At 36.8% G+C, this 27,454-nt stretch overlaps 1 protein-coding gene across 3 annotated transcripts; it reads left to right on the forward strand.

Annotated features, from left to right (window-relative positions):
- VCAM1 (vascular cell adhesion molecule 1) lies at positions 1–27,454 on the forward strand. Of its 3 annotated transcripts, XM_064664578.1 has the most exons (9): positions 1–11,306; positions 12,097–12,149; positions 13,744–13,834; positions 20,689–20,967; positions 21,580–21,897; positions 22,495–22,767; positions 23,371–23,637; positions 24,073–24,339; positions 26,797–27,454. In XM_064664578.1, exons 3-9 carry the CDS (start codon positions 13,783–13,785, stop codon positions 26,955–26,957), a joined length of 1,617 nt encoding a protein of 538 aa, XP_064520648.1. In that variant the 5' UTR covers positions 1–11,306; positions 12,097–12,149; positions 13,744–13,782; the 3' UTR covers positions 26,958–27,454. The 3 variants fall into 3 exon arrangements, with proteins under 3 accessions (XP_064520648.1, XP_064520649.1, XP_064520647.1); XM_064664579.1 differs by lacking the exons at positions 1–11,306; positions 12,097–12,149 and adding an exon at positions 12,227–12,447; XM_064664577.1 differs by lacking the exons at positions 1–11,306; positions 12,097–12,149; positions 13,744–13,834 and adding an exon at positions 19,799–19,971.

The following is a 27,454-nucleotide window of genomic DNA, read 5'->3' on the forward strand; positions in this document are numbered from 1 at the left end:
ATATTTGTAAAATGCTAAAAGTAATAAGATAGTTAAATTTTGGCTGGTGTCTCTTCGCAGGGAGTCCAAACAGGGTCTATGAAATAGTCCTAGAGTGAAAACTGTGGTTTTCTGGCAAAAGACGCAGACAGTACATGAAAATATTAAGGGTCTTAATTTCTTAAGGGTCTTAAATGGTCTGAATTAAGAACAATTATTTATTACAATGAAGATAATTTCTGGGCAATACTAGGAGTGCATTAGAAAATGGGATGTTGAATAGGCTCTTCATTGGCATGGCATTTTGCACGGTACTAATTTGAAGAGCAGATGAGATTTTCAAATAGTTATTATAAATACATTTATACTGCAATAGTCACTTCAAAATCACTCTTCTGCTTAAAAAACCAGCTTCTGCCAAATTAATTTGTTTAGCAGTCTTGGAAAGCACCAAATTAATGGTGTTTGTTTATTTTAATCATCTGTGAATATTTGCTGCAATATGCCATTTCAAATTACAAATTCCCAACACTGGCTCAGTATTTGCAGAGACACCCTGACTTAGTTGCCCTAATTCATCTAGGGTGTGTCTTCCAGGCTGCCTGCTGAAGAGGGCAGGCTGGAGAACAGAGTGGTCAAAGACCATTTTTCTTCTTGCCTCAGTTTGGGATGCAAACCCAAGCGTGCGACGGCATTTGCAGATAAAGGGACAGCTTGTGGAAAGCCACACATCTCTCTTTTCATCTCCTATCAAAACTCTTAATGTTGCTGGCTGTTGTAATAGCTTATGTGCAAGTGCCCTCAGCATGTCTGTCCAGGGACTAGCTGCAGCTTCTGCAATTGCTTCTCACCCACTAGCCACCTTCCTGGGAGCAGTAGCCTTCCTTCCAAGGCCGACTGCATGAGGGAAGGACTTGCCTGTCACTCTTTTTTTTTGCCTTTCTTCTTTCTCTGTTTTCTCTCTGAGAGTAAGCTCTGACCAGTAATGCTGCTCTAAACTGCAATCCTTCTGTTATGAGCAGGAATGTCTAAAAGCAGCTTGCTGCAGTACAGGTGAGGACTAGGGAAAAAAGGCAAGAACATTCATAACCAGTGGAGCGAGGCAGAGTAAAGAGCCTCCCCTCCATGCACCTGGTGTGCTGTCTGCAGCATTTGCATGAAGCAGGAGTTGATTTGACCAGGTACATTCCTTTTCCTTTTCTTTCTGTTCTAGTCTAGACTTGCGAAATACAAGAGTTATTCCAACAAAAATTAAAGAAGGGTCCAAGAGCTGACAGAGATTAGGTTTTTACTGAGAAAGAATAGCCATAAGCAGGATATAGAGGCCCCTGCGAATCTCCACAAAATATCAGGAATTTGAGAAGACTTTTCTGTATTCCAAAACGTTCAACTCCATCCATGACTAGGGTATTAATTTTACCTTTTATATTTTGGAGTAATAATTAATGGATGTGGGGGGAAATTCCATTTCCTCTCTTTTACAAGGGTATTTCCACAGCTTTCAAACCTTCATTTAACAGCTGTCTGCTCTAGTACATATGTACAAAACATTTTCAGAACTATTAATGTGTGATTGCTATAGTTAAGGTTTGCTAAAGATTTTTTACACAAAGTCTCTGAGTTCATTGCTTAATGCTCCACCAACTAAGGGGAGTGTTTTTAGCATTTTGACACCTTCATTTACCATTCTTATTTAATGATTGTAAGGACTCGTTTAGCAAAACATTTAAGCATATATGAGAGTTCAGTTACGTAGTTGACTGGAGCTAATACCCTCACTGATATTATGTATATATTTCAGTATTTTGGAGAACTAATAATAAGAAATACACCTGCGAAGTAACATCTAAATATTCTTTTCAGTTTTGAGAGTGTGCAATGTGCTGAGAGCCTACATTGAACTTAGTATGAAGAGTATTAAGAGTATTTTAATCCTATTTTTTGTTTCATTTCATAAATATCACGTTTTACCCATTTTCTTTCCTTCTTTTTTATTCTCCTGTAGAAAGTTTCAGTTTTGATATCTCGGAATTTTTTTTCAGCTTTCTAAGTAGGTGGGGGCATTTCCAACAAGATAACTGAAAAAAAAAAGAATAGTAGGAAATCTTAGTTTAATTAACTGATTTTGTACAAATGAACTATCTGGAATGACAGAGCAGGAACTAGGTGGGAAAAGAACAATGGCGTGATTACGCAATACTAAGGAGTAATGTAGGACTAGATTTGGAAAGGATTTGGAAGCAAAGAGTTTGAGAATTTAGCTAGTATTGGAAGTTATAAGGCATGTAAACAGGTTAAATGCCCGCAAATATCATGCCATAAAATATCTTTCAGTTCTGCTAATTTTAGCTATCAGAGCAATTGCAGGCTACATTCAGTAGTGCCTTGAACCATTAATGGCTTTTGAAAAAGTAGTGATCTTGCTAATTCTTTCCAGGTACAAGTGAGGAAAGGTTTACAAAGTAGTAAGAGAGGTGTCTGGCATGCTGGCTGTAATTTGGAATGTTAGAAAATGGCTCTCAGAAAGGCATATTGGAAAAGAAATGAGAGCATTTAGCATGAGATCTTGAGAGGACTCGAAAAAGACACAAGAACAACTATGGTGATACAAAACATGAGAACTGTCAGTGTAGAAATGAGTCTTTAAATAAAATAAAGGCAGAATTTTGAAATTACCCTCTCAGAACGGGGAAGAGAAAATAAATATGCAAAGGAAAACTGGGTGTGCTTTTAATGTATAAAGGTGCAGGTGATTTCATAATTAAGGAGAAAGATTGTGAAACTGAACAACTGAAAATAGGATGAAAAATTAATTACCAGAAAGAAGAGTTTCAAAGTAATTCTTAATTTACTGATAACTGAAAAGAAATTGAAAGAGGAGAGCCCAGGTACTTAAAGAGACACTACTGTAAGAAAGGTTCAAAAGTTTTACATGCCTGATGTGCCTGTAAATGCTAGCACTTGCAACTGTTCTACTACAGGAGAATTGTAGAATTGTACAATTTGGTGTTGTACAGACTTGGAAAGATAAAATGACAGAACAAGGTACCTTTGGCCGCAGATTGTCTTCATCATTCTAGGTTATTGCTGTTTTCAGGGACAAAAGTGCTGAAAAATTGCCAGGAACCAGAGGATGCTAAGGCAAGTGATAATCAAGAAGGAAGTATAGAAATGTGGTAGTGAAGCAGGAAATATTTTAAGCACCTTTGAGTCTGATAACAGTTTTATATACCTGGAGAACTATATGCTTGTGAGTAGATCTTGCAGGTACTTCTCAAACAGTAGTGTGTGAAGTGTTTCAGTGCTTTGCACAGGAGGGCTTCCTCACCGACATAACTTGGGGCATTTACCATTGCAGTACTGCAAAACTGCTTGGCAGAGAGGGAACTTCCCAAGGATGAATTTCTCTTTGTAGCTGTTTTTTCATAAGATACAGAGTCTTTGCATGTTTGTGCTTGTTAAATATTTATACTGTGACTCCTTACTCTCCACTGCATGAGACCGTCAGCATACTTGGAAGGCATTTCTGACTGTCCTAAAGGAAGAGAACAGAGGAAATTACTGTGAGAGCCTGACCTACAGTTGTCTGTAAGTCTGAATAAGAAAAACTATGCACATATTCACACAATGACAAAGAAGCCATTGGGGATCAACCGTTGGTGATTTTATCAGGAAGGAGCTCTATTAATGTGCATCAATCTGTCGAGCAGCTGTTAGGAAACCTATTACTGTGGGCTGGTTTACTTTTTCTGGGTAAGTTAGAGCATTTAAGAGAAAAGGAAATTTAGATAGATGATGTTGAGCTTCTGCACACTACTGACAAATTATACTATTATGCATAAAATTGTGTATTTAGTGAACATGTTAAAAGGCAGACTTTTATTTGCCATTATATAATGTAGGCCACTGTGCATGGGACATCTAACTGGGAATGATTGGTAGCACAAGTAGTTGAAGCATAGGATTTTTACATGAGCAAAGGTTTCTCTCATACCATAGGCCAATCTGAGTTTGAAAATTGAGATGATAATAGTGATTATAGAATCAGTAAGGTTAGAAAATACCTTGAAGATCATCAAGTCTAACCTTTGAATGTTCTGGAGCTTTGGAGACTTCCAGAGTATATACTTCTGTGTGTTTGTCGTAAATAAATCTTTTTATGGTAACTAATAATATAAAGTCATCTGATATTAAACAGGCTCGATTCCAATATTTTCTTCTGTTATAACTGCCTACTACAAGTGTTATGTCACACAAAATCCCCCACTGTTAGGAATCACTGTTGAATCTAAATTCTGCATGAGGTTTTTCTCTCTGTAGTCCAGATGTTTCCTTTGGTTGATGAGCTCTCTGGATAGATTTTTCATGGTTCACATTAAGACTTTCTTGTAGGAGGCCAGAGGAGCCTGTGCTGTGGAGGGGCTCATAGCAGTTGCAGCTGGCTGCTTGGGTTCAGGCACCTGGGCTCTCCACAAGTGCTGGACTGCTATTTTTGAGTTGCTCCTCATCCAAGCTTTGTTGATCTCAGATTTATTGTGTTTTACAAGACGGATTGTCAGAGAACAAGTTCTTTATCAGGCCCATTTCTAAACAGGAAGTGTTTTCCTGGTGTAACCGAAGGACTCTACATGTGTGCTGTTCCAGAGACTTAAAATCTCAGTCTCTACTCAGTTGTGTTATTTCCCTCAATTTCCCTGGAATTTAGGTGCACTTAGTACAGAAAAAATCATGAACTTCTGTCCAGAGAAATTGCTGTGAGGATCTGGGTCTTGCTTGGTGTTCTTCCCTTGTAGAAGTGTATGTGTGTGTGGGAAATGGGACCAAATGGCTGTCACTTCCCATGTGAAAAATGTCTAGAAGCTGGATATAGCCTAGAACTGTTTTTTCAGTTGCTGTGTTACGATGCCTTCTCCATTTAGTCTGTAATCTCAAAGCATTTCCTCATAATCGTGAGGATATTACGGCAATTCCTATTAGTAACGGGATTTAAAAACCTTCCCTTCCCTTACAGCTTATTCAGAGGATAGTAGGTGTACTGAATTGAACAAATGTGTTTTTATTGTACCTAGGCCAACATAGTTGATGGACATTACCAAAACATGGAAGACAACTGCCACTGATTAATTTATTGTTGTTTTCCAAACACTTCTCTGGAGCACCTAATTCCATTAACTTTGAGTTAGGCACCTAAATTGACCACCTGAATTTTCAGAGTAAAGCATTCCTTACTACTTTAATTAGATAAATGATAGTGCTCACTAAATTTAGTTATGGCTAAATGAGAAAAGTTCAGGTACCAAAGGTCTCCTTTGTAGTCCAGCACCTCATTCTTTATCACAGTCAGTTTATCTCCTACAGTAAAGGAACTGAAGGTTTCCTGGGGAAAAAAAAGGTATGTGGGCACGTAAGAAAACTTTCTCTTCTTTCCTATTTTATAGAATGTGGATTTGCAACCTTAATAGCATTTTTAAACAAAATATCTCATTGCAGAAATTCCATCATACCATGTCATCCTGACAGAGACCATGGGAATGCATCTCCACCAGATCAGCTGTGCTGTGCAGACATAATGTAGGTGCATTTAGGACTATCTTGAGAACATGCAAGCAAGAGCTGAACCGTGTTTGTTTGTTCTGAAGGGATGGTGTGTATATGGCCTGGTCATACTCGATATTTAGGTAATACCTCCATTTGGAAAGAACTGAACTTTTTGGTAAAAAAGAAATTGAATGGTTAAAATTTGCAGAGTTGTGTTTTACATCTTAAAATAAGTAATGTGAACAATTATATATTCTTGGGTGCAGGATATTAAAATTTATATTGTAAGAGCAGCATATATACCATAAAATCTACTGCCTCGAAGCTTAACAGATTGGAAAAAAAATTAGGAATATCAAAAGGGATGTTGAGTATTTTCAGATTTTACCTAAGAAATGATTTTGTACTGATTTTTAAGGATGTTGGTAGTATGGAAGATTTACACAATCAAGTGAACGTTGCCAGGGGTGCAGACATTTTCAAAATAGTCTTAATTGCCAGATAATATCTCAAAGCCAAAACGCCTTTATAGGAAAATACGGTAATTCCCATCAACCTGCTTTAATTCATGAACTGTAAAGACAATGAGTGGGGACTGGCAAGGCTTTGTATTTCCTGATCAAATTTTTTTTTTTTTTTTTGGAGAGGGCAGTTCATTAAAGTCTTAGAATCAGATCAGGACAGTAAAGCAGCAGGACAGGTCTAAGCAGGTTTCATGCTGTTGCAACCTGTACTTTGAAAACTATTGCTTGTGATGTCAGGAAAAAAAAAGATGCACTAATCAAACAGAGAAATTCTAGAGAATTCTCTTAAGCATTATTCATATTTTACCTGAAAAAAAATCTGAAATAATTTTAAAGTATGTTAAGAGCTTAGATACAATTTGGGAAGGGCAGTACTTCCTAAGCATCTACTCTCCAGGTTTCTTAAAAGCCTGACTCATTCTCTTTTTATCAAAGAGAGAAAATGGGCTAGTACAGGAGATACGCTTTGAAAGGGACCCTGAGATGGATTTTGTTTAATTAAATGATGTCAATACAGATTTGACTATATAATTTTTTTTTGTTTCTACATATAGCTATTGATGTGGGAGTTTCTAAGAAAGTGTTTTGATCAATAGTCATCTTCACTAGAACAAGTTTGGAAGTACAAAGCACTTCCATTTTGTTAACAGTATTTGATCCATGACTAATTGCTTTTATCCTGTGAAGCTGTGTTTCTGTAAATGTATCTTTATGGTTTTAATGAGTGTTTCTGAAGTCTAAAACTAACCCTTATAGCTGTATGAACAAATTCTTCAAGAGCTAGGAGATGAGTTTAGTTCAGTGGTTCAATTTTCCCTTTTTTTGTGTATTTTTAAGGCTTTTAATTATTACTATAGCATCTGAGAAACATGAGGTACCCCACAGTGAAAATGAGAATACAGGTTCTTATTGCAAGTAAGTTACATCAAGTTCTAGTCTGGGATGTAACAGTGGTCAGTTTGCACAGGCTTCACAGCTGCGTGAAAGCTTCATTTCAGTGACTGAGATTTACAAACGGGGCATAGGGGCTGTAAGGAGATGAGATATATGTAGATATATAGTCAGTAAAACTGGTCTAATTCCTACAGCTGGGTGGAATGTGTAAAAAGTAAAAAATCAGTTTTTTACATGGCAGTGATTCTAGACCATTGTTAACCCTAAATTCCATTTTATAAAATATTTTTTCTTCTGTCTTTCTATAACTTGTTTTGATTAAAAGTCAAATACAAAGGCCACAGACCAAATACAAGCACTTCCAGTGTTATAAATATCACAGCATAATGAAATGAGGAGGATTACTTTTCTTAACTGAAGACTAGCAAGAGCTGTGCTTTAGTAGGTGAGAATTCCTCTCATTTCCAGTCAAATGTTTCACATTTCCTTGAATTAAGTAGGTTTTGATTTCTCAAACTGATACTGTCTGATTATATGATAATTTGTAGCTGGGAAGCTTTCAGGAAGTTTCTTGCTGTTTTCAGAGATAAAATGCTCACATTACACAAATTTATGTGCTTGAGTATTTACCAGACTTTTTATGCATTGTTCATTCTGCATCTGGTTTTGACTTTAAAAAAAATTGTGGTTTTTCACTGTTGAAGGAATAATCTTTGGAGTAAAGTAAACCAAGCTGAAGAAGGAAGTCATACCTCAAGTAAGGGGACATAATATTCTCAGCAAATACATTATTTAAAACAGTGCATGATGAACTTGGCCCATTATGTGCAGTCTTCATCTTCCACTGAAGGAACTGCTGGTGACTGTAGCTGTGAGTTAGACATTGGACTTACAGTAAATGTTGCTGATGTGGCAAATGATCTGATCCTCAGGCAGATTTTGCCAGAGTATGCTCTGGTCTTGCACTTCTGCCCTGAGAATGATGGGTGTCTTTGTCCAGGTGGCCAATATTGTCAGGACAATAAATCGATGTTCTTTCTTCTCTGGCCGGGAGGAAGTGTGGAGGAGGGAAGATGGTCTTCCTTCCAGAGGATATTTGCCTTTGCCATAGTGATAGAAAAAGCTGATGAAAAAAAAAAAAAGGCAAAACAGAAGGGTCAGAAAACTTATGGCAAAGGAAAAAACAATGAGAATATTGTATATGTCAGGACTCTGGTTGCCATTTCGTAAACAACCTTCTTCCTATTTTTGTATATTTTACTTGGATATCCTGTTTCTTTCTTTATCCCTTGTGTGACACTGGGAGTCTGTGAAGGACTGAAGCCGTAGAAAGTTTTCATCTATGGTTTATTTGTGGAGATTTTCCTGCTAAAATTGAGAAGTGTTTAAAGAGTGATAATAGATGTTACTAAAATGGTAAATGCCAACTTTCTTCCAGGAGAAGAATGGAAAGAAAATCAACAGAAAATAGTGATTTTGACTATATGCATTAGAGATTTACTATTTCATATATTTCATTTGAAACATCTTTGCATTTTGAGATCAGTTTTGACATGATCTTTAAGTTGTGTTGCAAAGCCAACTTCTGCTCTTTAGGTAAAGATACTCTTTCTGATAAAATTTGCAAATTTTTGTACTATGGCAAAGAGCCCTCTGAGCTACAGCCAAGCTTGGTGCTGCAGCCCTGGGCTGAATGGTGCAGCATAGCAGGAGCTCATCTATAAAGTATCTAAGAATCATATTCCTCATGACTTCAGTTACACCAATCCTTGTTAGCAAAGTCACTTTTTAGCCTTTGAGTCATTCCAATTTGCAGCAGTAGTAAATGAGATGCTTTCAATGTTAAGAAAGGTAAGACCTTACACAGCTGAAGAGAACAATGCAATGTCTAATAGTATATCTAGAAGATTCTCTGTTCGAGGCTGTTGGGCTTTAGACTAAGCCAGAATGAAAACTTAAGTAAGAATGGAACATGATTAATTTAAGGAAAATTTTAGAGGCAGGTGCCAACAGGCAGCTTTGTAACAGTTGTAGTGAAAGTCACCGGATGGTGAGGCAGCCAAAACAGGGTGACAGGACTGTGAGATGGCCTGGGAGTAATGCATTAGCAGCAGTTGGCAGGTTGTACAATTCAAAAGTTTGACAGAGTCTCTGTGCAAAATTGGGATGCTCAGAAGAGCTCATTTGATAAAGTTCAGTGGCATTCTAGATTCAGGAATGACTGAGATGATTATTTTGCAGTTGCATGGAGAAAAACATTTTGCAGTAGTAGTACAGAGGAGAGGTGTATAAAGCAGCAGAGTTGGTTTTAGGTTGGCAGAACAGAGCAGATGATTCCTGAGTTCTAACTGAACTAGTGTTAGTTAATACTATGAATTTCTGTTTTTCTGTGTTGTTTAGAATAAGATTTTGAAAGGCTACAAGCTTTAGAAATACATGTCAGTAAATTTGTGTTTCCAAAGCTCTTAAATATTTCTTTCCATTTACTCATACGATTTTTCTTGTATTGAATTATGCTCTCAAAAACACAGATTCAGTGCAAAGAGGCCATCTCTCTCTGAGTCCCTGTGTAAGGAACTTGTATGACTTGTGCTTCCACCATTCTCAAGCTTTTATCTTTTAATCTGCTTTTGGCCAGTTTCAGAGATGAGATTCTGGCTTGAAAAAATTCTGACTGGTTGCAGGTGTTTATATATTCTGATAAAAATCTAAGTTTGAGTTACCAAAGCCTTAGTGGAGTGTCAAAGCCTGGATATATTATCTGTCCATCTCTGTCTCTCTATAACAACTACACTGATGAGCACATTCAAACAGGATTTGAATTGTGAAATGCTGGAGATGGGAGTGAGATCTGGAGAACTAGCTAGTGTCTGACCTGCTTTCCATGATTCTTATCAGGATTCAGCGGAATATTGAATTGGCTGGAAAAACCCTCTTCCTCTTGCAAAAGCAGACCTTTATGTCAAAATTTTTGGTGTAGAGTTGCCTTTCTTTTAATATATGATGGAAAAGATAAAAAGCAAAGAGTTCAGAACATAAGGGAGAAAGAGCAGCAGCAGAACTTATGTATGAAAAAGTTTCCTTTCAGTGTAAGAAGGTAAAAAGTGTAACCTCCAATACAAAATATTTAATGTATTTTGTAGTATATGTAAATAAGAATAAGAGAATAAAAATATTCTCTATAATAGTTTTTTCTGCTGTATGTGGTAGCACCCTTTGTTCTTTTATTTCAGCTACTTGATAAGACAAACTAGTTTTACTAAATTATGTGAGATATTGAAGACAATACTATTTAATAACGTTTCCAGAATTTTATTTAATATCTATTTCCTGTTTTCAATTTTTTCCATTTTTTGTTCTTTTATCTACTTACATTATTTACTGTGTTTTGTGGAGCAACTCTAAGTGATTCCTGGTTTGTCAGGAAAGATTTTAAGTTTTAGCATAAGAACAACTTATGGTGTTTGAAAGCATTTGTTTTACTATTCTTTCAAATAGCCTCTCATTATGTGAACCCTGGAAATTTAACAAAGAAATTAGTGCCAGGGCTGACATTCACACATACCTTGAGTAGTAAGTTTCTCAGAGAAGAGCCTTTGGAATTTATTTCTATGTAAAGCACTATTATATTGACAAGAATGGTAGATTTCATTTCTCTTTAACAGCAAGATCTTAAGGCTGCCTCGGGCTCCTGGGTAATTCCTGCATATTCCTATGGGAAGCACAAAGCTGCTGTCACTGTTCCCGAACACTTCTGTGTGTTGTAAACCCAGATGTGACAATACAGCCTATACTTGCTTTCACTCCAGGCTCTTGACATTCCATGTGCTTGAGGGAGCTCTCTGAATAATGTAAACATTTCTCTTTTGAGACACAGGGAGCAATCACAGCCAAGATGAAACTGAAAGCTCTCAGTCCCATACTGAGTTAGGCTTGTGTTGTGTTTAACCTTCAGTGACCTTAAGGAGTTACCGTGAAATTGTTGCAACTGTAAGTTGTTGTGACTTGGTTATCATGAGATTACCAAGAAGTCACAGACGATTTCTTGCTTGGTTTCATGTCCCTATTTCTGCTAATTAGATCATGACAGGATTTCCAGTTATTCACAGTGGTTTGCTTCACAGCTGTGTGCCAAAAGAGTGCTATTCACAGTCTAATAGATAATTGTGTCTGTCAGTGAAAACACTAACTTGGTTGTCTGAGTTTTTGTCTTAGTTTTCCATCTAAGAAAGCTTCGGAAGGATATACCGAATCCTAAATGGAGTATTGTACAATACAAGTCCTGACAAAAACAGGTGAATACCATAATATGAAATGCATTCATTGAAATGATAAATTTTATTAAGAAGAATAAGAAAATAAAAGATCGAGGTAAGTTTAGAGATAATTCACAGAAACAAAACTAACTTGACAAAGAATGTTATGCAGAATCATAAGTTTAGTAATTGCTTTCCCCCGGTTAGTTATGGATTTTTAAACACACTGCTTACTTTTCAACCTTGTGATAAATTTCTGTTCATTCTTGTAATCATTCTGTACTATAGCCTTCACCTAAAAATTTGTCCTCCTTTATATTAAGTTTGCAAACCTTCTAGCAATCTTTAAAAAATAAATTTTATTTATTAATTTTTCAATTAATAAATTGCATATAAAAATAAATTTAAAATAAACATTACAATTAAGAAATACAATATACACAATAAAGGGAAACAATTTTTCTTAAATTATCTTAGGTCCTAAATTGTCGATAGAATATATTTGATAAGTAATGGCACATTTTGTGAAACCATAACCTAAAACAGGATCCATATGCTTACCTTAGAGGCAGAATGACAATCTCTTCATGCCACAAAATTTAGTAGAATTAGTACAAGACACCTGAGAGTACAACAAAAGCAAAGTCAGAAGCTAGGTATTGGTACCCTAACAGATGAATCAGTATAATAAGAAATCATTTATAGGCTGATAGTTTTGTATCAAGCACTTTTTATCCATAGTAACGAATTGCTAGAGTGTATTTCCTTTCAGTGTGAGATAATTGTATTATATTCATTCAAATAATCTAGGAAACTCAGTGTAAGATAATTTACTTAAAATCTTAATGAATTCACCCTCACATGTCTCTGGAAATTCCTGTTCCTTCATCCTGTTGGTCTTGCAGGTACCAAGTCACCGTGCTACTTGATATCCTGCATAGAGAAAGATGTTACAGAGGTAAGACTAATCTCACTCATGAGCCTACCAGAACTTAACTGGGTTTGATCCTTGATCCACAAAAGGATTCAACACTGCATATACAACATTTACATCTTCCTTATCTTTTAGAAACTGCCCAGTGCACAGAATTGTTTTCTTTCCCGTTAGGATGTGCCAGCTTCCAAGTGAACTCCCTCTCAGTAGCTGCATGATCATCTGACTTAGTCAATAGTGATTTCATTCAGCAGAGAGAGAACCTCAGCCAGAACACTGAATAGGCAGAGCATTTGTCTGGAGCTGAGCTTTTGAAAGAGAGGTACCAATATCTGTTCCTCATGGTGTGGAGCTTACTATAGTCAGAAATTCAGTCAAAGCAAAGCAAAACTTATCCAACCAAAAGGGTCATTAAACCATCTCTTACTTATGATTTGGTATTCAGGTACAATTCTTGGGAAATTTCAGGAGGGATTCTTGGCTAAGAAGCATTGGAATGTTGGCAGTCAAATATTTCTCATACTAATTCAGCACAGACCTTTGTCCTGCCTGTCAGCAATTTCAAATGTGTCACATTTCTCAAGTTGCCTCTCTTATCACTAGAGAGTAACATGGTCTGTGATTGAGGGTGACACAACTATGAAAGTCATTCTTGCTCCATTGTCTATATCAGACTACAAGGACTGGGGCTTTGATGCCTAGCCAAGTAATTGTCGGGGAAGGGGGAATAAATTCCAGTAGCTTGTGTCTTTTTTACCCTTGCCTGTCTAGAAAAATTCAGCTGCTCGTGGTTTTTGTCACCTTGCCACTCCTACTTCAGCATATTCCTTCCATGAAAGTGTCAACAAATGGAGCAGTTAAGATGATACTTAACTGTGTGGGGAAAAAAAGTAAAGAGCGAAACAGTCTAAGTAAAGAAACAAGATGCTTTTGATTTAAGGTAGAGCACATTTAAGAGATAAAGGAAAGGTGCCAGATCCCTAATAGATTTGCAGCTGGTTTCAAGTGTCACTTCGTTTATCAGTATGTGTACAAACACACAATCACACACAGATACTGCAAAATGCTTTCTCTTGGATACTTGTCATTTTGGCTTGATGGAAGTAAAAATCGGTTCATTCCCTTTTCTTTCTATTTGGAGGGTCATTTTCTTTAGAACTTTCAGTCCACTTCCAGAGAGAGAAAAATGACAATATCTAGATAAAAGAAAGATTTCTTTATGTGTCTTTAAAAAAAGTGAACAAAATAATGAGACTGTGCAATCCCTGTAATTCATACCGATATGGAAGATTTAAAAATTATGAATCTTGAATCATGCAGTGTTAAGTAATTTAATTTCTTTCTGATATCTGTGTAATATTTCTACCTGTTAGTGAGCCAGTCCACCTTAGGAGTACAACGATAACATTTCTATAATACAAGGCAGCAAAAATAATATCTAGAGAGCTGAACGTGGTTCTTCAGAATATGAACAAGCGTAAGAGAAAAAAGAATGTATTCTCATAGACAGGTTGAAGGATAATCAATTAGTAGCAGTGCAGTTATCAGTAGAATTCTCCTGCCTAGGATTCCAGGTGAAATTGTCTGTTACAGACCTTGCTCTCATCTTGGTCCATAGGGACATACATGTACCTCATGACTGAAGAACAGGAAGGAGATGGGAAATAGGGACGTGACTGATCCACAGGTGCATTGGAGAGTGACTGCTGGTGAGTAATAACAAAGCTCGTTCAAATAGTTCTCCACCCCTGTCTTGATAAACTTATTTTGATCCTGTGAAACACTTGCCTTAATGAGGTACACAACAATATTTAGTGGCATTGGAATTTCATGTAGAATGTTGAGGGAATTTATTAACTTGGTCATATTCCTTCTTAAATGTTTTCATCTGACTTTATCTTGCCATATCCTAGGTTCTAGCCAGCATCTTCACTTTGACCCATCTGCACTTTGTCCCACTCTTTTACTCTGACCATTTTGAATTAGTTTTGTCTGAAAAAGGTATAGCTCCAGTGAGAACAAATGATTTTGATACGTATTTGTGTATTTGGATGAAAATAAAAGTAGATCTGAACTCTTACTTCAAAATTCCCAAAGAAATTTTGAGTGCTCCAAGGCTTGTATTTGAATTTGAGTACACTGGATAATATTTCAAGTGGGAAATTTTTTTTTTACCTATGTCACTATGAAGACAATAGGAGCTCAGCTATCCAAACTAATGAAGTTTGACGTGCAGTACAGTACTTGGCACTTTAAGTATGTGGATTTAAAGGCTATTCAACAGTTTCATTTTTAGATTCAGCATCACTAAAATCATACTTTCTTTTTTTTAGAAATAGAATTTGGAATTTCCACAGCTTGTTTTTTGCCAGCAACAATAGACTATAAAAAGTAGGGACTTTTTTCTCTGGTGGCTTCTGTTTATTAGCAGATGAACTTTTGGTTCTTTCTGTAAAGTGAAATGGACAATGCGTCTGAATAGAAGAAAATAAGAAATTAGCTGTTTTGTAGTCTGTGCAGGTTATCATACTTCTGTATTATTTTATCTGGCACCTTTGTGGATTCTGGATGCCTTCAGACTCACCAAACAGGAAGTGTCATAGCTGGGAAGCTGGTGCCTGAGAAAGATAATGAGGAAGTAGATGCATTTATTTTTATATACAGTATTTAAGAAATTCCAGAAAAGGGAAAAAAGCAGATGATAAAACTTTCTTAAGATGTTTTTTTTTTTTTTTTTTTCCTTTTTGCAATAGATGACAAGTTAGATGTGGAGTACAATTGTAAGGTGTGATGTGGGTTACAGGGTAATGCGTTGGTGTTCTTTTTGTAGTTAGGTACAAAGTTACAATTCCTGAAACAGACACAACCCTTTAAATAGATCTGCATGTAGATCTCATCCTTCCCAGCCGGAGATGAAAATTATAGGGAGTCAGCGATGCTTTCCTCCCCCTCTTGGGGCTATACTGAGGTTGTATTATTGTCAGGTGATGAGAAAGCAGGTGGAGGGAATCAGGAGAAGCAAAGGGTCAAGAAGTTCTGGGAACCAAAAAGCCAGTAGGCACTGAGGAAGGAGACAGTGTATAACCCAAATAGCAGGCTATTGAGGTTGCTGAGAACTGAAAATTTAGACTGGCAGATCATTACCTGCTATATTAGCCATATAGTCAGCAGTATTCATATATATCCTCCAGGTTAATGTTTTTTCTATTACTTCATCAAGATTTGACCATATTAAAGGTATTACCTTGGATGTGGTCCTGAAGAGCATTCCTTCTTTGCTGATGCATGTCTGTTTTCCCTCTGAGAATAGTTCTCATTTGAGTTACAGCACATTGCTCTGGCTCTTGTCCTTCAGGCATGATCATACTGTAGACACTCTGACTGGGGTGGAAACTCTTCATCCCAACTGCTTCCATAAAGCATCAGAAACTCTGGAAGAGGCTTGCTTTACTAAGGCACCCAGTGTGCATCCCAAGGATATCTTTCCTGAGATGTGTGAGGGACCTAAGTATAAACTTGCTGTAATACCTCTGTGATACGAGGCTGAAGAACTGTTAAGTCAGACTTTGCTGCATCCTCTCACTTGAGTGTCAAGCCTTCCACAGAAGAATTCTGTCCTCTCAATCTGATGGGACACAGAGATCTTAAATAATAAATATATTGTATATGTTTCTGTGTTGGGATCCTGTATAAAGGCTGTAATTCCAGTACTGAGTATTTTTAGGAGAAATCCCAAATGGTAGCTCTAGATGCAGATACAGGAGTGAAATGCCATGAAGCATTTTGTTGCTGATGCAGGAAACAGAATGTCAAATTAGATGAATCGCCTTCTACCTTCTTTTTTATTAAATTTCCTCTGCCAAAAGGATTAGCCCTCCTCACTGTAGGTCCTTGGCCATAAATCACAAAACCAGTGGTGAAGGTTTTAAGACCTCAAATTCTGCAAGAGGTTTTGCCTTTCAGCTTTCCCCTGATAGCCTTCTGGAGACAGGGCAGTACATTAAAAATGCAAGAAGAGGATTATAAATGTTGGATAAGTAACACATTGGATAATGTGCATTTTGTTCAAATAATTCATTAAGGCATCAAGAACTTCCTATCTCTTTTGTCAAGAGGAAACTAGTAAGTACATCATATAGGTATTTAACAGGATTGTAGAAGTGTGAGTTAAAGCAAATACTTAGCACAGTTCTGAAACAGTTTCTTTTCTTACATTCCGGAAAAGTCTGATGTAAGTTTGTTTCCCGAAGGACATTTGTGTATTCTGATACCAGGCCAAAAATTATGTGTTCGGTATTTCCAGACTCCCGTCTGAGACACACAATTGTTTTGTCTTTGTCCATTAAAGCCTGAGAAAAGTCTCTTTTGATTAATAGATGTATTGGAAAACATATATTTATGTCCCAGTGCATAATTCTTTTAATCTTTTTTGCCTTTAGTGATATTCTTGTAATACTTGTTTCATTCCAGACTTCATTACGCTCTGCGTGTGTCAAGATTTTTTCCAGTTGATCCTATAATACTTATTTCACTCTGGATGTAGATGCATCCTCTGTTTTTATCCCCAGCATCCTCCTCTGTGCTGCTTGAATAAAAACCTAGATTATTTGAACTCTTGAGGTAAACTGCTAAAAACTTGTCAGCTGATCTCTGTTTGTTTTCAGACAGTACAGACAGTTCTAAAAACAAGCAAACTTGGTACCCAATTCCCTATTTAGAGGTTGATGCTGAGACTAGTAGGAGTAACAGTAAAGTACATATTCTTTTTAAAATATATAGGAAGCTCACATTTGAAGTTGGGTAAAGAGTAAATTTTAAGAATTTTTTTAATTTTGTGGCAGATCTGTACTTTCTTTAATAATATTTGTTGGCTAACTCTGCTCTTACCTATACTGTCTGAGTTAAATTTGTCTGATCACCCGGTATAGTAGTCCCTCTGGTAAGGATCCAACTGCATTAAAGTTAATGGCAGCTGTCCAGTTTAATCTGCTGAGAGCTGAATCAGAGTTATTTCCTATTTCATGTTATCTGATGAAGGACTTAATTAAAATTTTTCCAGCCTGCGGATATGGCCTCCTATGTTCATATCTTTGTTTAGAAACTGATTTCCCAGAAACAAGGAAATTTTGCCCTTTCTTCTTCAGCTTAGCTTATGACTATTTAAGCAGTCCAAGCAGAACAGTTTCATTTCTTGCTTCTCTCTGCCTATGATTTTAAAGTATTTATTTGCAACTTAACTGAGAGAGTGCTTTTCTGTGAAATCAAATAAAATTCTGTAAATGTATTGTTATCTATTCTGGATAGATTTTGGATTTTTGTATTTGATAGCATTACTTTCAGAACAGTATTCTGCTTTCATTTCCTGAGACTTCTGAGATTTTTTTTTATTCTTCCTCCTTCTCTAACAAAGAAAAAGTTATGATGGTGATAATAAAAATAAAATATTATGGTAGAAGCTACTGTGACATTTTCATTGAATTTGGTTAGGCATTGCTAGATGCTTCAGATTTCCCTGTCTTATTGTCTACTGGGTAATTGAGTTTTCTTGGGGTGTTTTGTTCATTTATTATTAATTACTATTATTTTGAAGACATCCTTTCTGGCTGAGATCACAATTTTATCTTTCCACTATCATTAATTCCCTTTCATATTTATGAGTTTATGATAAGCGAGGAAAAAAGTGGTTGATGCTTCCTATTTTACCCAGTGCAGCTTGTGCTGTCCAGCTGTCCTTTGATGAGGATGCAAAGGTGTGGCTGGCTGCAGTTAGGTGAAAACCAACAAAAAACAGTGCCTGAAGAAGTCGTGGTGACTGTAGGTCAGCAGGACCCTTACATCCTGTGGTACAACTCTCACCTGAACAGGGTGTTTTGGAACTAGCATTAGGTTATTAGCCATATAAAATCTGCTTGACTTAAAACATATATTGATGTAGTGCCAACTTTTCAGCAGATAGATTTCTTTAACATTTACAATGTTGTTACTTCAGCCCTTATTTTTCCAAGTTATCACTCACTTACTAGATGTTTGAATCTGTGCTGTTTATAAAATGTGCTGTGATTACAGTATTTCACAGACATCAAATGTCCAAACTGTTACATACCAAAAGATTTACCAGAGACATTTTGAAAACACACATTTTGTTCTGAATTTCTTGCTGCTTTTGTTTAGTGATTCATAACTGACCAGTATAGAATCATAGAATCCTTTATGTTGGAAAAGACCTCTTTTAACCCTGCACTGCCATGTTTACCGCTAACCCATATTGCCGGGTGCCACATCCAGACATTTCTGAACACTTCCAGGGATGGTCATTGCACCACTTTCCTAGGCAGTCTATTCCAATGCCTAACCACCCTTCAGTGAAGAATTTTTTCCTAATATATAATCTAAACCTTGCCTGATGCAATTTGAGGCCCTTTCCTCTCGTCATTCCAGCGTCTCAATGTCTTTCTTGAAGTGAGAGGCCCAAAACTGGTGTGGCTTCCCCAGTGCCAAGCAGAGGGGGATGGGCACTGCCCTGGTCCTGCTGGCCACACTATTTCTGATCCAGGCCAGGATGCCATTGGCTGTTTTGGCCACCTGGGCACGCTGCCGACTCATGTTCAGCCACTGTCAACCAGCACCCCCCAGGTCTTTTTTCCCCAGAGCTGCTTCCCAGCCACCCTTTCCCCAGCCTGTAGTGTAGCCTGGGGTTGTAGTGACCCAAGTGCAGGACCCAGCACTTGCCCTGTTGAACCTCCTACAATTGGCCTCATCCCGCTGATCCAGCCTGTCCGGATCGCTCTGCAGTGCCTGAATTACACAAGTAGTTGAATACGTAAACAACTGAGATGTAGAAACCTTTGTCCATTCTTTGCATTGGTAGCATTTTCCAGCTGAAAATTAAACACTGAAAATGTTAGTTAACTTTTTTCATAACATTGTTGCTATATTAGGCAGTAATAGTTGTCCCCAGAAATATTCCAGACTGGCTTTGAATACCCATTGGAAACCAAATACTGAAAATAATCCCCAAGCTCTTCTAGAACTGCTATACTTCACTTATATATAAACAGGACATAAGAGATCTGAGAGGCATATCAGTAATGGACATTTTTAAATGGAGTTGGGATTATTAGTTCATTTTGAATAGTATGAGCCTGTTTCAGGCTGATTAAGTCAGATCTCCAGACTTCTGTTATCTGACTTATTTCTTCATGTTTAGGGATTAAAATTATTTAGGAACGAGTAACATCACCTCAACTTGTAGCACAGTTTTCAAAGGGAATACTTTGAAATGCTATTTACAGCATAATGCTCTTTACAGAGCTGAGCATTGTTAAAAGTGTTCTCAAGATTCAGACCTACACAAATATTTTCACTGAAAACAAAATTGAATAACTTTTACATCTGAGATAAAGTGCCATTCAATTACTTGGAATCACCCACATACTTCCATTTTATCAGTTGTTTGCAGGATCAGATCTTGAGTTGATCTTTCAAAGTGTAGTATGCACTCTATTTACAAATGTTAATGTTTATTATTTTCCTGGCCTTTCACAAAGCAGCAGAGGGCGCTGAGCCAACCGGCACAGCCCGATATGGGTCTTTTCCTCCCTGCTCTGGATTTCCCTGTCCGGGGATTTCCCACTCCAGCTGGAGGAGAGCCTTTATAAAGAGCACCCTAGAGCTCTTCTAATAAACTGTTGCAGAGCAGCAAGATCTCACTGTGCTTCTTCACAGAAAATAGAAAGCAAAAGTTTTGAATTTACTTTCTTTACCTGGTAACAGCAATTACAAATGTTGAAACAAATGGGAAGAACAAGCCAGGCTGTGCTAGTAATTTTGTATGTGCTAAGGACTGGTAAGTTGGGGAGAGGGGTTGCTTGTTTTATTTGGTTTTGGTTTTTTTAAGCATAAACTGACCTAAGATTTACTGTTTGATCTTTATTTCTCTTTGTTCCAGTTACTTTTTCATTTCAGTGAATACAACTGTCAATTAAGTAGTTCTGTCAAAATGTCAGGAACCTTTTTTTGACACTTATTTTGAGCTTTTCTGTGCTCTGCAAAGACGCAATCATTTTCTTACTGAGTTTGCTAAAAGACAGTCTAGGAGACAACTGCAGTGTGTCACTGAATGTTTGATTTTTACTGTTGTTCCTGACAGTATTGGTGACGTTTGGTACTAAATGTCCTGTTGAAAGTGTTTCTAAAGTTGTCCTTGCTATCTTACTGTCTCCTCTCAAATGTTGCAAGGTTTTAGAACCAGATTCACCTGACAAAAAAAGTGTGATACTGTGCCAATGCATTTCTTTTCACTGACAGCATTGGGTTTATACCATTTTATATGTGAGAACTGTTTGTTAGTCATCTGAGTCTGTATTACCTTTGACAAAATAACAATGCCTATGGTGTATTTTGGAGATGTAAACCACTGTACGAGTTTTTTTAGTTTAACTTCCATGTATCTATAAAGTAAATTTGAAACATAAAGACCTTATATCACAGTAGAACATGAGAAGAAATAGAAAAATAAATGTTGAGAAAGCTGCTGAATTTGTGTATTTTCTCCCTATTACAGTTAAAGCTTTTGAAATGGAGATTATACCTGCTAATAAAATTGTTGCCCAGATTGGAGAAACGCTCGTACTCACATGCAATACTACTGGCTGTGCATCACCAAGTTTTTCCTGGAGAACACAAATGGACAACCCCCTCGGAGGAACAGTGAACAACCATGGGACATACTCTACCTTGACTATGAATCCAGTTAGTGTTGTGAATTCTCATGATTATCTGTGTACTGTCTTCTGTGATAAGAAAGGGAAAAAAGAGAAGAGTGTCAAAGTTGAACTTTACTGTAAGTAAAAGTAAAATTCTCTGTAAGTAGTGCATGATTATAAAAAATCCATAATTGTGGTTGGTAGTTAACTTGTAATTTAGGATAATGAGTTTGCTATAGCTCAACATGTATTTCCTTGTAAGATTCCTTTATCTGTCTATGAAGGACACTTTCTTAGCCTTTTTCTGCTTAGCTTTCTGGACTGAGCTTAGTAGGTACTAATCTTAGTTATTCTTATTCTTGGCTCCCTGAATACAGTCACAGAGCTGGGAGAAAAAAATCAAAGCCTCTGTAGTTCTCAGGGGAATGATTCAGATGTCTAAACCCACCAGGAGAGAAAACAGGATACCACCAGTGCATGAATTGCTCTGAGTACCTGTGTTTAGGCAGCTGTATCACTGCCAAGGTGCCTTGCTGGATCTTACTCGATTTTTTGCGATCATATTTCAGAAATTGTACAAATAAAAGACTTGTATGTCTTCAGATCAAGATAGGTCTTGTAATAAAGTTGATCTAATGTCATGTTCTGAACACCTCTAAATTCAAGATGTTTGCTATCTGGATCTTGCTCTCATCTTGACTCTACTTTTCATCTCTACTGGTCTAAAGAAACTGATTTTATTCTTTTAGCTTTCCCCAGTGATCCTATCATTGAGATCAGCCCATCCTCAGTTGCTGGAGGAACAGTCACTGTCATCTGTAAAATTCCTGATGTGTATCCTTCTGAGCACCTGGAGCTAATCCTAAAGAAAGAGGAACATGTTCTTCACGAAAAACATTTTTATGGAGATGACAGCACAAATACAGAGACCAAAACTGTGACATATTCATTTATTCCCATGGCTGAAGATATTGGGAAAGAGATTACCTGTGTGGCCAAGTTACCAGTTCCTTATATGGACTTTAAACCCAAAGAAAGAGTATCTTCTCAGAAACTGAATGCAAATTGTAAGTATTTTTGTACTAGGACTATCACACAAAGTATGTCAGGTTCCATGGAATGGCTTTACAAAGTGTGTACTATAAATAATTTGTAATCTGCACTTCTTATCTGATTTATTTATGTAGATAACCTATTGTATTAATTTGAATTCTGTTGTATTCAGTAGCAGTCACTGAGTCACTGTTGTTCATGACAGAAGTTAGGCAATGCTTAAGCAACTCCTCTCATTCTTTTACCTCAGGCACTGGTACTCGGTCAGAAAGTAAAGATCAGAAGAAAAATGGCATCATGCAAATAAAAAAATGTTTTTAAAATTGGAATTGTATGCCTAGGAATTCCAAGTTTATAGTTATAAACAATAAGGAGATTAAAAAAAAAAGAGTAAAAAAAATTGTACACATTTTGTCTAGCTTAGCTTTCAAAGCTGCAAGCAAAATGTCTTATCAAGTCTGGAAAAATTGTTCCACTGTGTTACTGGGATACACATTAATAATTTTTTCTTGGTATTCTGTGAAATGTAGCTCTAGAGAAGCTAGTCTTAAAGATGTGCTTGTCATTCTTCATTTACTTACTGATCTTGTCTTTCTTTTGTTCTCTCACAGTTGGTCCACAAAATACTATCATTACTGCATCTCCAGGCAACTCACCAATGGAAGGAGACTCTCTAAAACTCACTTGTGTGACTGAGAGCAACCCACCACCACAAATAGTTTGGAGAAAACATTTGGCTGATGAAAGCATTCAGCATCTGATAAAAAACAATGTCCTTTCTATTCCCCATGCCCGTTTCAGTGATTCAGGATTGTACATCTGTGAAGTAATTAATCTGGTAACTAATAGAACAGAGACTGCAACTGTGGACATTGTTATACAAGGTACAAGTCTGCTTGAATGTAACTTGTATTAACTCATACCTAACTGGCAGCTGCTTGTTAGGTTGAAAGATGCTGAAACACTAAAAATTAGGAAATTATGGAGTGCTCCTTGTTACATATTCAGGATTTAGCTTCAATTTATTACTGCTCTTTGTGGGCTGTACTTTTTCTTTCTGTGCTTAATTTTCAATAGCTAATTCTGCCTGTACTGTTGTATATGCATACCTCTGTACATTTCCCACAATGCAAAACTTAAAGTCATAAAAGAATCTAAGAAAGTGGTGAGGGGACACACACTGTTATTTCCTTGAAATATAATGTACATAGTGATTTCACAGGAACATCACATTCTCCTTCTTTTACCTAGATTTAGTCATTAGTAATGAATTTAGTAGTCATTTAATGGTAGAACTATTTTGTTTTTATTATTATTTTTATTTTTATTGATTGCCAGTGTTTCAACAGAGCCAAAAGTCTCAGATAGAGTCTGGGATCAAAACCAAAATGAATAGATCCTTGGGCAAGCAATTCCTACTGTCTTAAAACCTTCTCCATCTTAAATACTTTTACATTAGTATAACATCCTTTTATTTTGTCATGCAGGTGCTCCAGTCATTACAGAGCTCTCCATTGAGCCTTCTACAACAGTTCAAGAAGGAGAAAATGTTTCCATACAATGTTCTGCTGAGAGTAATCCTCCTCCCAAGATTATTTTAAGGAGAAAATCTGACAGTGCAGACATGGAGCCTTTCAGTGCAGGGAGCATTCTCCTTCTTCCATCTGTGATGTTCCTAAATGGAGGAGGCTATGAATGTGTAGCAGAAAATAAGTTTGGGAACAGTAAAAGTGAAATAACACTTAATGTGGAATGTAAGTATATGTAAAGCTTTCCCAGTCATTTAAAAATAATTAATTGAATCTTCTGTGATAAATATAACTATCAAATTAAACAAAACCCTGTGAGTACAAAAAAATCAGCATGGTCCATTGCTCTTCCCAAAGAAAGGAGCAGTGCTGATGAACAAAACAAAGTCATGAAATCTTTAATGTAATGGCAGTCTTAAGTCAGAATCTGAATGAGTGAGAAATTGGTCTGCCTTCTTAACAGTCTTGGTTAGAGTACTTGGTTAGTATGTTTAGGCTATGGAGGGTTTGTATGGAAACTCTGATACTGTGTGCTTTACTTTTTCTGAGAATGAAAAAGAAATTAACTTTGGGAGGCTGACAATCTACCATCCAGTAGGACATGTTGGATCCTTCTCTGAAAAATCCAATCATGATTAACTATAGGACTCTTCATTTCAGATGGACCAAAGAATACAATGATCTCTGTTACCCCTGCTACTGCTGTTAAAGAAGGAGAAACTGTGGTGATGAAATGTACTAGTTCTGGCAATCCATCTCCTGTGATCTCTTGGAAGAAAAAGAAAGCCACTGGGGAGTTTGAGAACATTTTTAGAAATGCAACTTTAACTATACAGAACTTAAAAAGTCAAGATCTGGGGCTTTACGAATGTGAAGCTTATAACCAACTTGGCAAGGAAGAAAAAGCTGTGAAATTATTTGTTCAAGGTTTGTGGAACAAGATGGAAAACAAATTTTTTATTTTATGTATATTAGGTCCAGATCTCCTTCTATGAAGAATGGGGTGGTTCTGTCTTTGATGTCAATGGAGTTAAAATGTGTCCCTAATGTCATTAAGTCATTTAGGCAGCTTTAAACAAAAGTCATTTAGGCAGTTTTAAACAGTGAAGTGTGAAATCTGCCTTAGTACAGATAGCTTATGAAAAGTTCTTATGTCAGTTGAGCTTTCACCACTCCTTCCAATTGCCAAATGTATGCATCAGGTAAAGAAGGTGTGTAGTGCCTGTATTTTCTTCCAAATAGGTCTCAGGGTATATCTGCATACAAAAGATTCAAAGAGAAAGTACATGCTGAAACTTAACTGTGGCAGCACTGTATTACAGCTCCCTGGCTCTCCTCTGAGTTCAGCTCTGTATCCTGTTCTTTCAGGCTGCCTTTAAGCCGTAAGAAATGCTGATTCCTCAACTGACCTGCAATGGTAGCAAAGTTCCATTTTCAGTAGTCAGCAGGCTTCTCTGCTTTAGCCCTGCCACTTCTGTCTATTGCATAGCAACAGTGTATTGCTTAGGGATCACTTCTGCTGCTAATCCAGCTCTCTCCCCTATTCTTTACTATTTTTGTAGCTGCACCAAAAAATACACTTTTGATTTCCACTTCAAGTGCAGTGATACAAGAGGAAAGTGTTACCATTCCTTGCATATTTTTGGATGTTACATCTGTTCAGAGTGCTCTGTAAAAGAAAAATAGATGATGGGTTCAAAACCTTGAAACAGTAGATGGCAAATATACCACAGACAGGGCTCAGCTAAAGGGTGCAGGAAAATACACATGCATACCATTAATGAGCTGGGAGAGCAATCTCAACACTGCCAAAGGTTACTTAAAATAACTGCTATACTGAGTTAATATTAGGATTTGTTTTAGACAGACAGATTGACATCTTCAGTTTCATTAAGAATGAATTGTCTTTAAACAAACTGAGATGAGTTGCACAGGTTCTTCTTTTAAGTAGTAGGGTTTTGGTGCTAATGAAAACTTCTGTCCAAAATGGCAGATGAACAAAATAATTGCTGCTTCAAAATTTTTTATAGTTCCACTTCCACCTTTGAAAACAGGATGCAAAATTGCAGAACCTAGTGGAAAAAAATACAATTCTAGGATCTTTCCTTTGCCTTTTCTGTTTCTCTTATGTTGAAAGAGGACATCGACTTCTGTGTATGTTGGTCTGTGTCCTTTCATGAACTCAAATAAACAGTGAATTTAAAATAAGAAAAGAAGAAAAGGCTCCATATAATGTAAAAGATATCTATCACTTGATAAAATGTTCTTTCTGTTGGCTTCAGTGTGTGAAGGATAGCTAGTGGCAGAGTAGTGTCTAAAGCTACGTGCTCAACTATTATAGTGGGTCCATTAACTGGATTAGTACTTCGTGTGTAAAAGCTGCTGATACCTCAGGAGTTTTCACTTCTGTTTGTTGCTAAATCCTACCTTGCATTTCTTTTCAGTTCCTCCCCAAAATATTACTGTGTTAGTATATCCATCAGAAAATGTTAAAGAAGGAGAAAATATCACTATTACTTGTAGCACATACAGTAACACACCATCAGAGATGGTCCTGAAAAAAGTCCATCAGGAGAAATTAATCTGCCATCAGTGAATGGAGCCTTTTTACTCTACAATGTCAGCAAAAATTATATAGGCATATATTTGCTTCATGTTTTCAGTACGGTTGAAAACATCACAGTGATTGAGGTAGCTGTTGTAGGTAGGTAGATCTATTGCCTTAAACATATTTTATTTGTACTTTCTAGTAAATTTTGTGTCAAGGTGAGCACAACTAGTTCATGGCTGATCCTTGCACAACAGTACTGCAGTTAACCCAAAAAAAACCCACCCCAAATCAACCCAAACAATAGAACACCTGGTGAGAATAAGCTGTATTTAACCTCCTTTCCGTGTGGATGTTACTTTCTCTCTAACCCGAATAGGTGCAGTAGGTTTAAGGGTAGGGCCAGAAAAAGGTGAATCCTGGCTGCACTTCAGTCCACATGCATGAACAGTGAGACTAATCCAGACAAAGTTCAGTTACAAAAATATCTAAAGAGTGGGCTTTTTAAACATGGTCTTCCCCTTGAAGCATTGATTCCAGAAGGTTGAAACATACCAAAATGTTTCCTGGGTAAAATATGTGGTATTCCTCTGGTATTCTTCATTAATTTTATGGTATTCTTCATTGTAGATGGTATCAGGTGGGTTTGAGTGGCTAGAAATTAAAGTGTGTAATATGAAGTTAATAAAAAAAAACACGTAAGGAAAATGTTTTGAAATGTGCTTTGTGCATGAAAACAGAAATAGTGTTCCAAACCCTGCCTGTACAGTGATTTGCACATATCTGTTTCAGTCAGTTTTTACACAACTTTTTTCTCCTTTTGTTTCCATTTTCAGCAAGATTGGAAAACCCAGATCAGATGTTACCACTGATTATTGCATTCTCCTCTGTAGCAGCGGTAGCAGTACCTGTAGTTGCAATTTTGATCTACGTGTCAAGAAAAGCAAAGATAAATGGATCCTACAGTCTTGTAAAAGCACTCAGGTTGAAAGTGTGATCACATGAATATAAGTCTTTAGTTGATATTAAGCAAATTTATTTATTGTTGTGACTGGTTCTACTCTTCTGGTAACAAACAAGTGACTTAAGAACAGCGCCATGTGATAGCAAATGGCTTTTTTTCATGTTTTGATAAGTGTTTTGGTATTCAAATTAAAGGAAAAGCTAGCATCCTCTCCTAGAAATTGGTAAATCACTTCTGTGTTGAAGCATGCTGGACAAAGAGTTCTGTGGAGAACCAAGTTTGTACATAGTGTATAATTTATGTTATAAATATGTTCAACTAAATATCAGTTTGTAAAATTGCAGTCTTACGTACAGAGAAATTTTGTTAATTCAAAGATATAAATCGTCATTGCTTGAGCTCATCAGGTGATATTTTGTATTACTCTGCAGCATGAATGTTTTTAATATCATTTGTCTGCTTGTGTTTGGAAAATGTTCTGGTTTCACTGATATTACCATAAATCCTGTACCTTCAATGAAGTTACACAA

Source organism: Pseudopipra pipra, chromosome 9 (assembly GCF_036250125.1).
Source record: "Pseudopipra pipra isolate bDixPip1 chromosome 9, bDixPip1.hap1, whole genome shotgun sequence".
Lineage (NCBI taxonomy): Eukaryota > Metazoa > Chordata > Aves > Passeriformes > Pipridae > Pseudopipra > Pseudopipra pipra.

Excerpts from the sequence above, each read along its gene's own strand:
- VCAM1 (XM_064664577.1), top strand. The coding sequence starts at position 19,908 with ATGTTGAAACAAATGGGAAGAACAAGCCAGGCTGTGCTAGTAATTTTG. Across the intron at positions 21,898-22,494 it reads TCAGAAACTGAATGCAAATT|TTGGTCCACAAAATACTATC; the intron begins GTAAGTATTTTT and ends GTTCTCTCACAG. Across the intron at positions 24,340-26,796 it reads TGTGAAATTATTTGTTCAAG|CAAGATTGGAAAACCCAGAT; the intron begins GTTTGTGGAACA and ends TTCCATTTTCAG.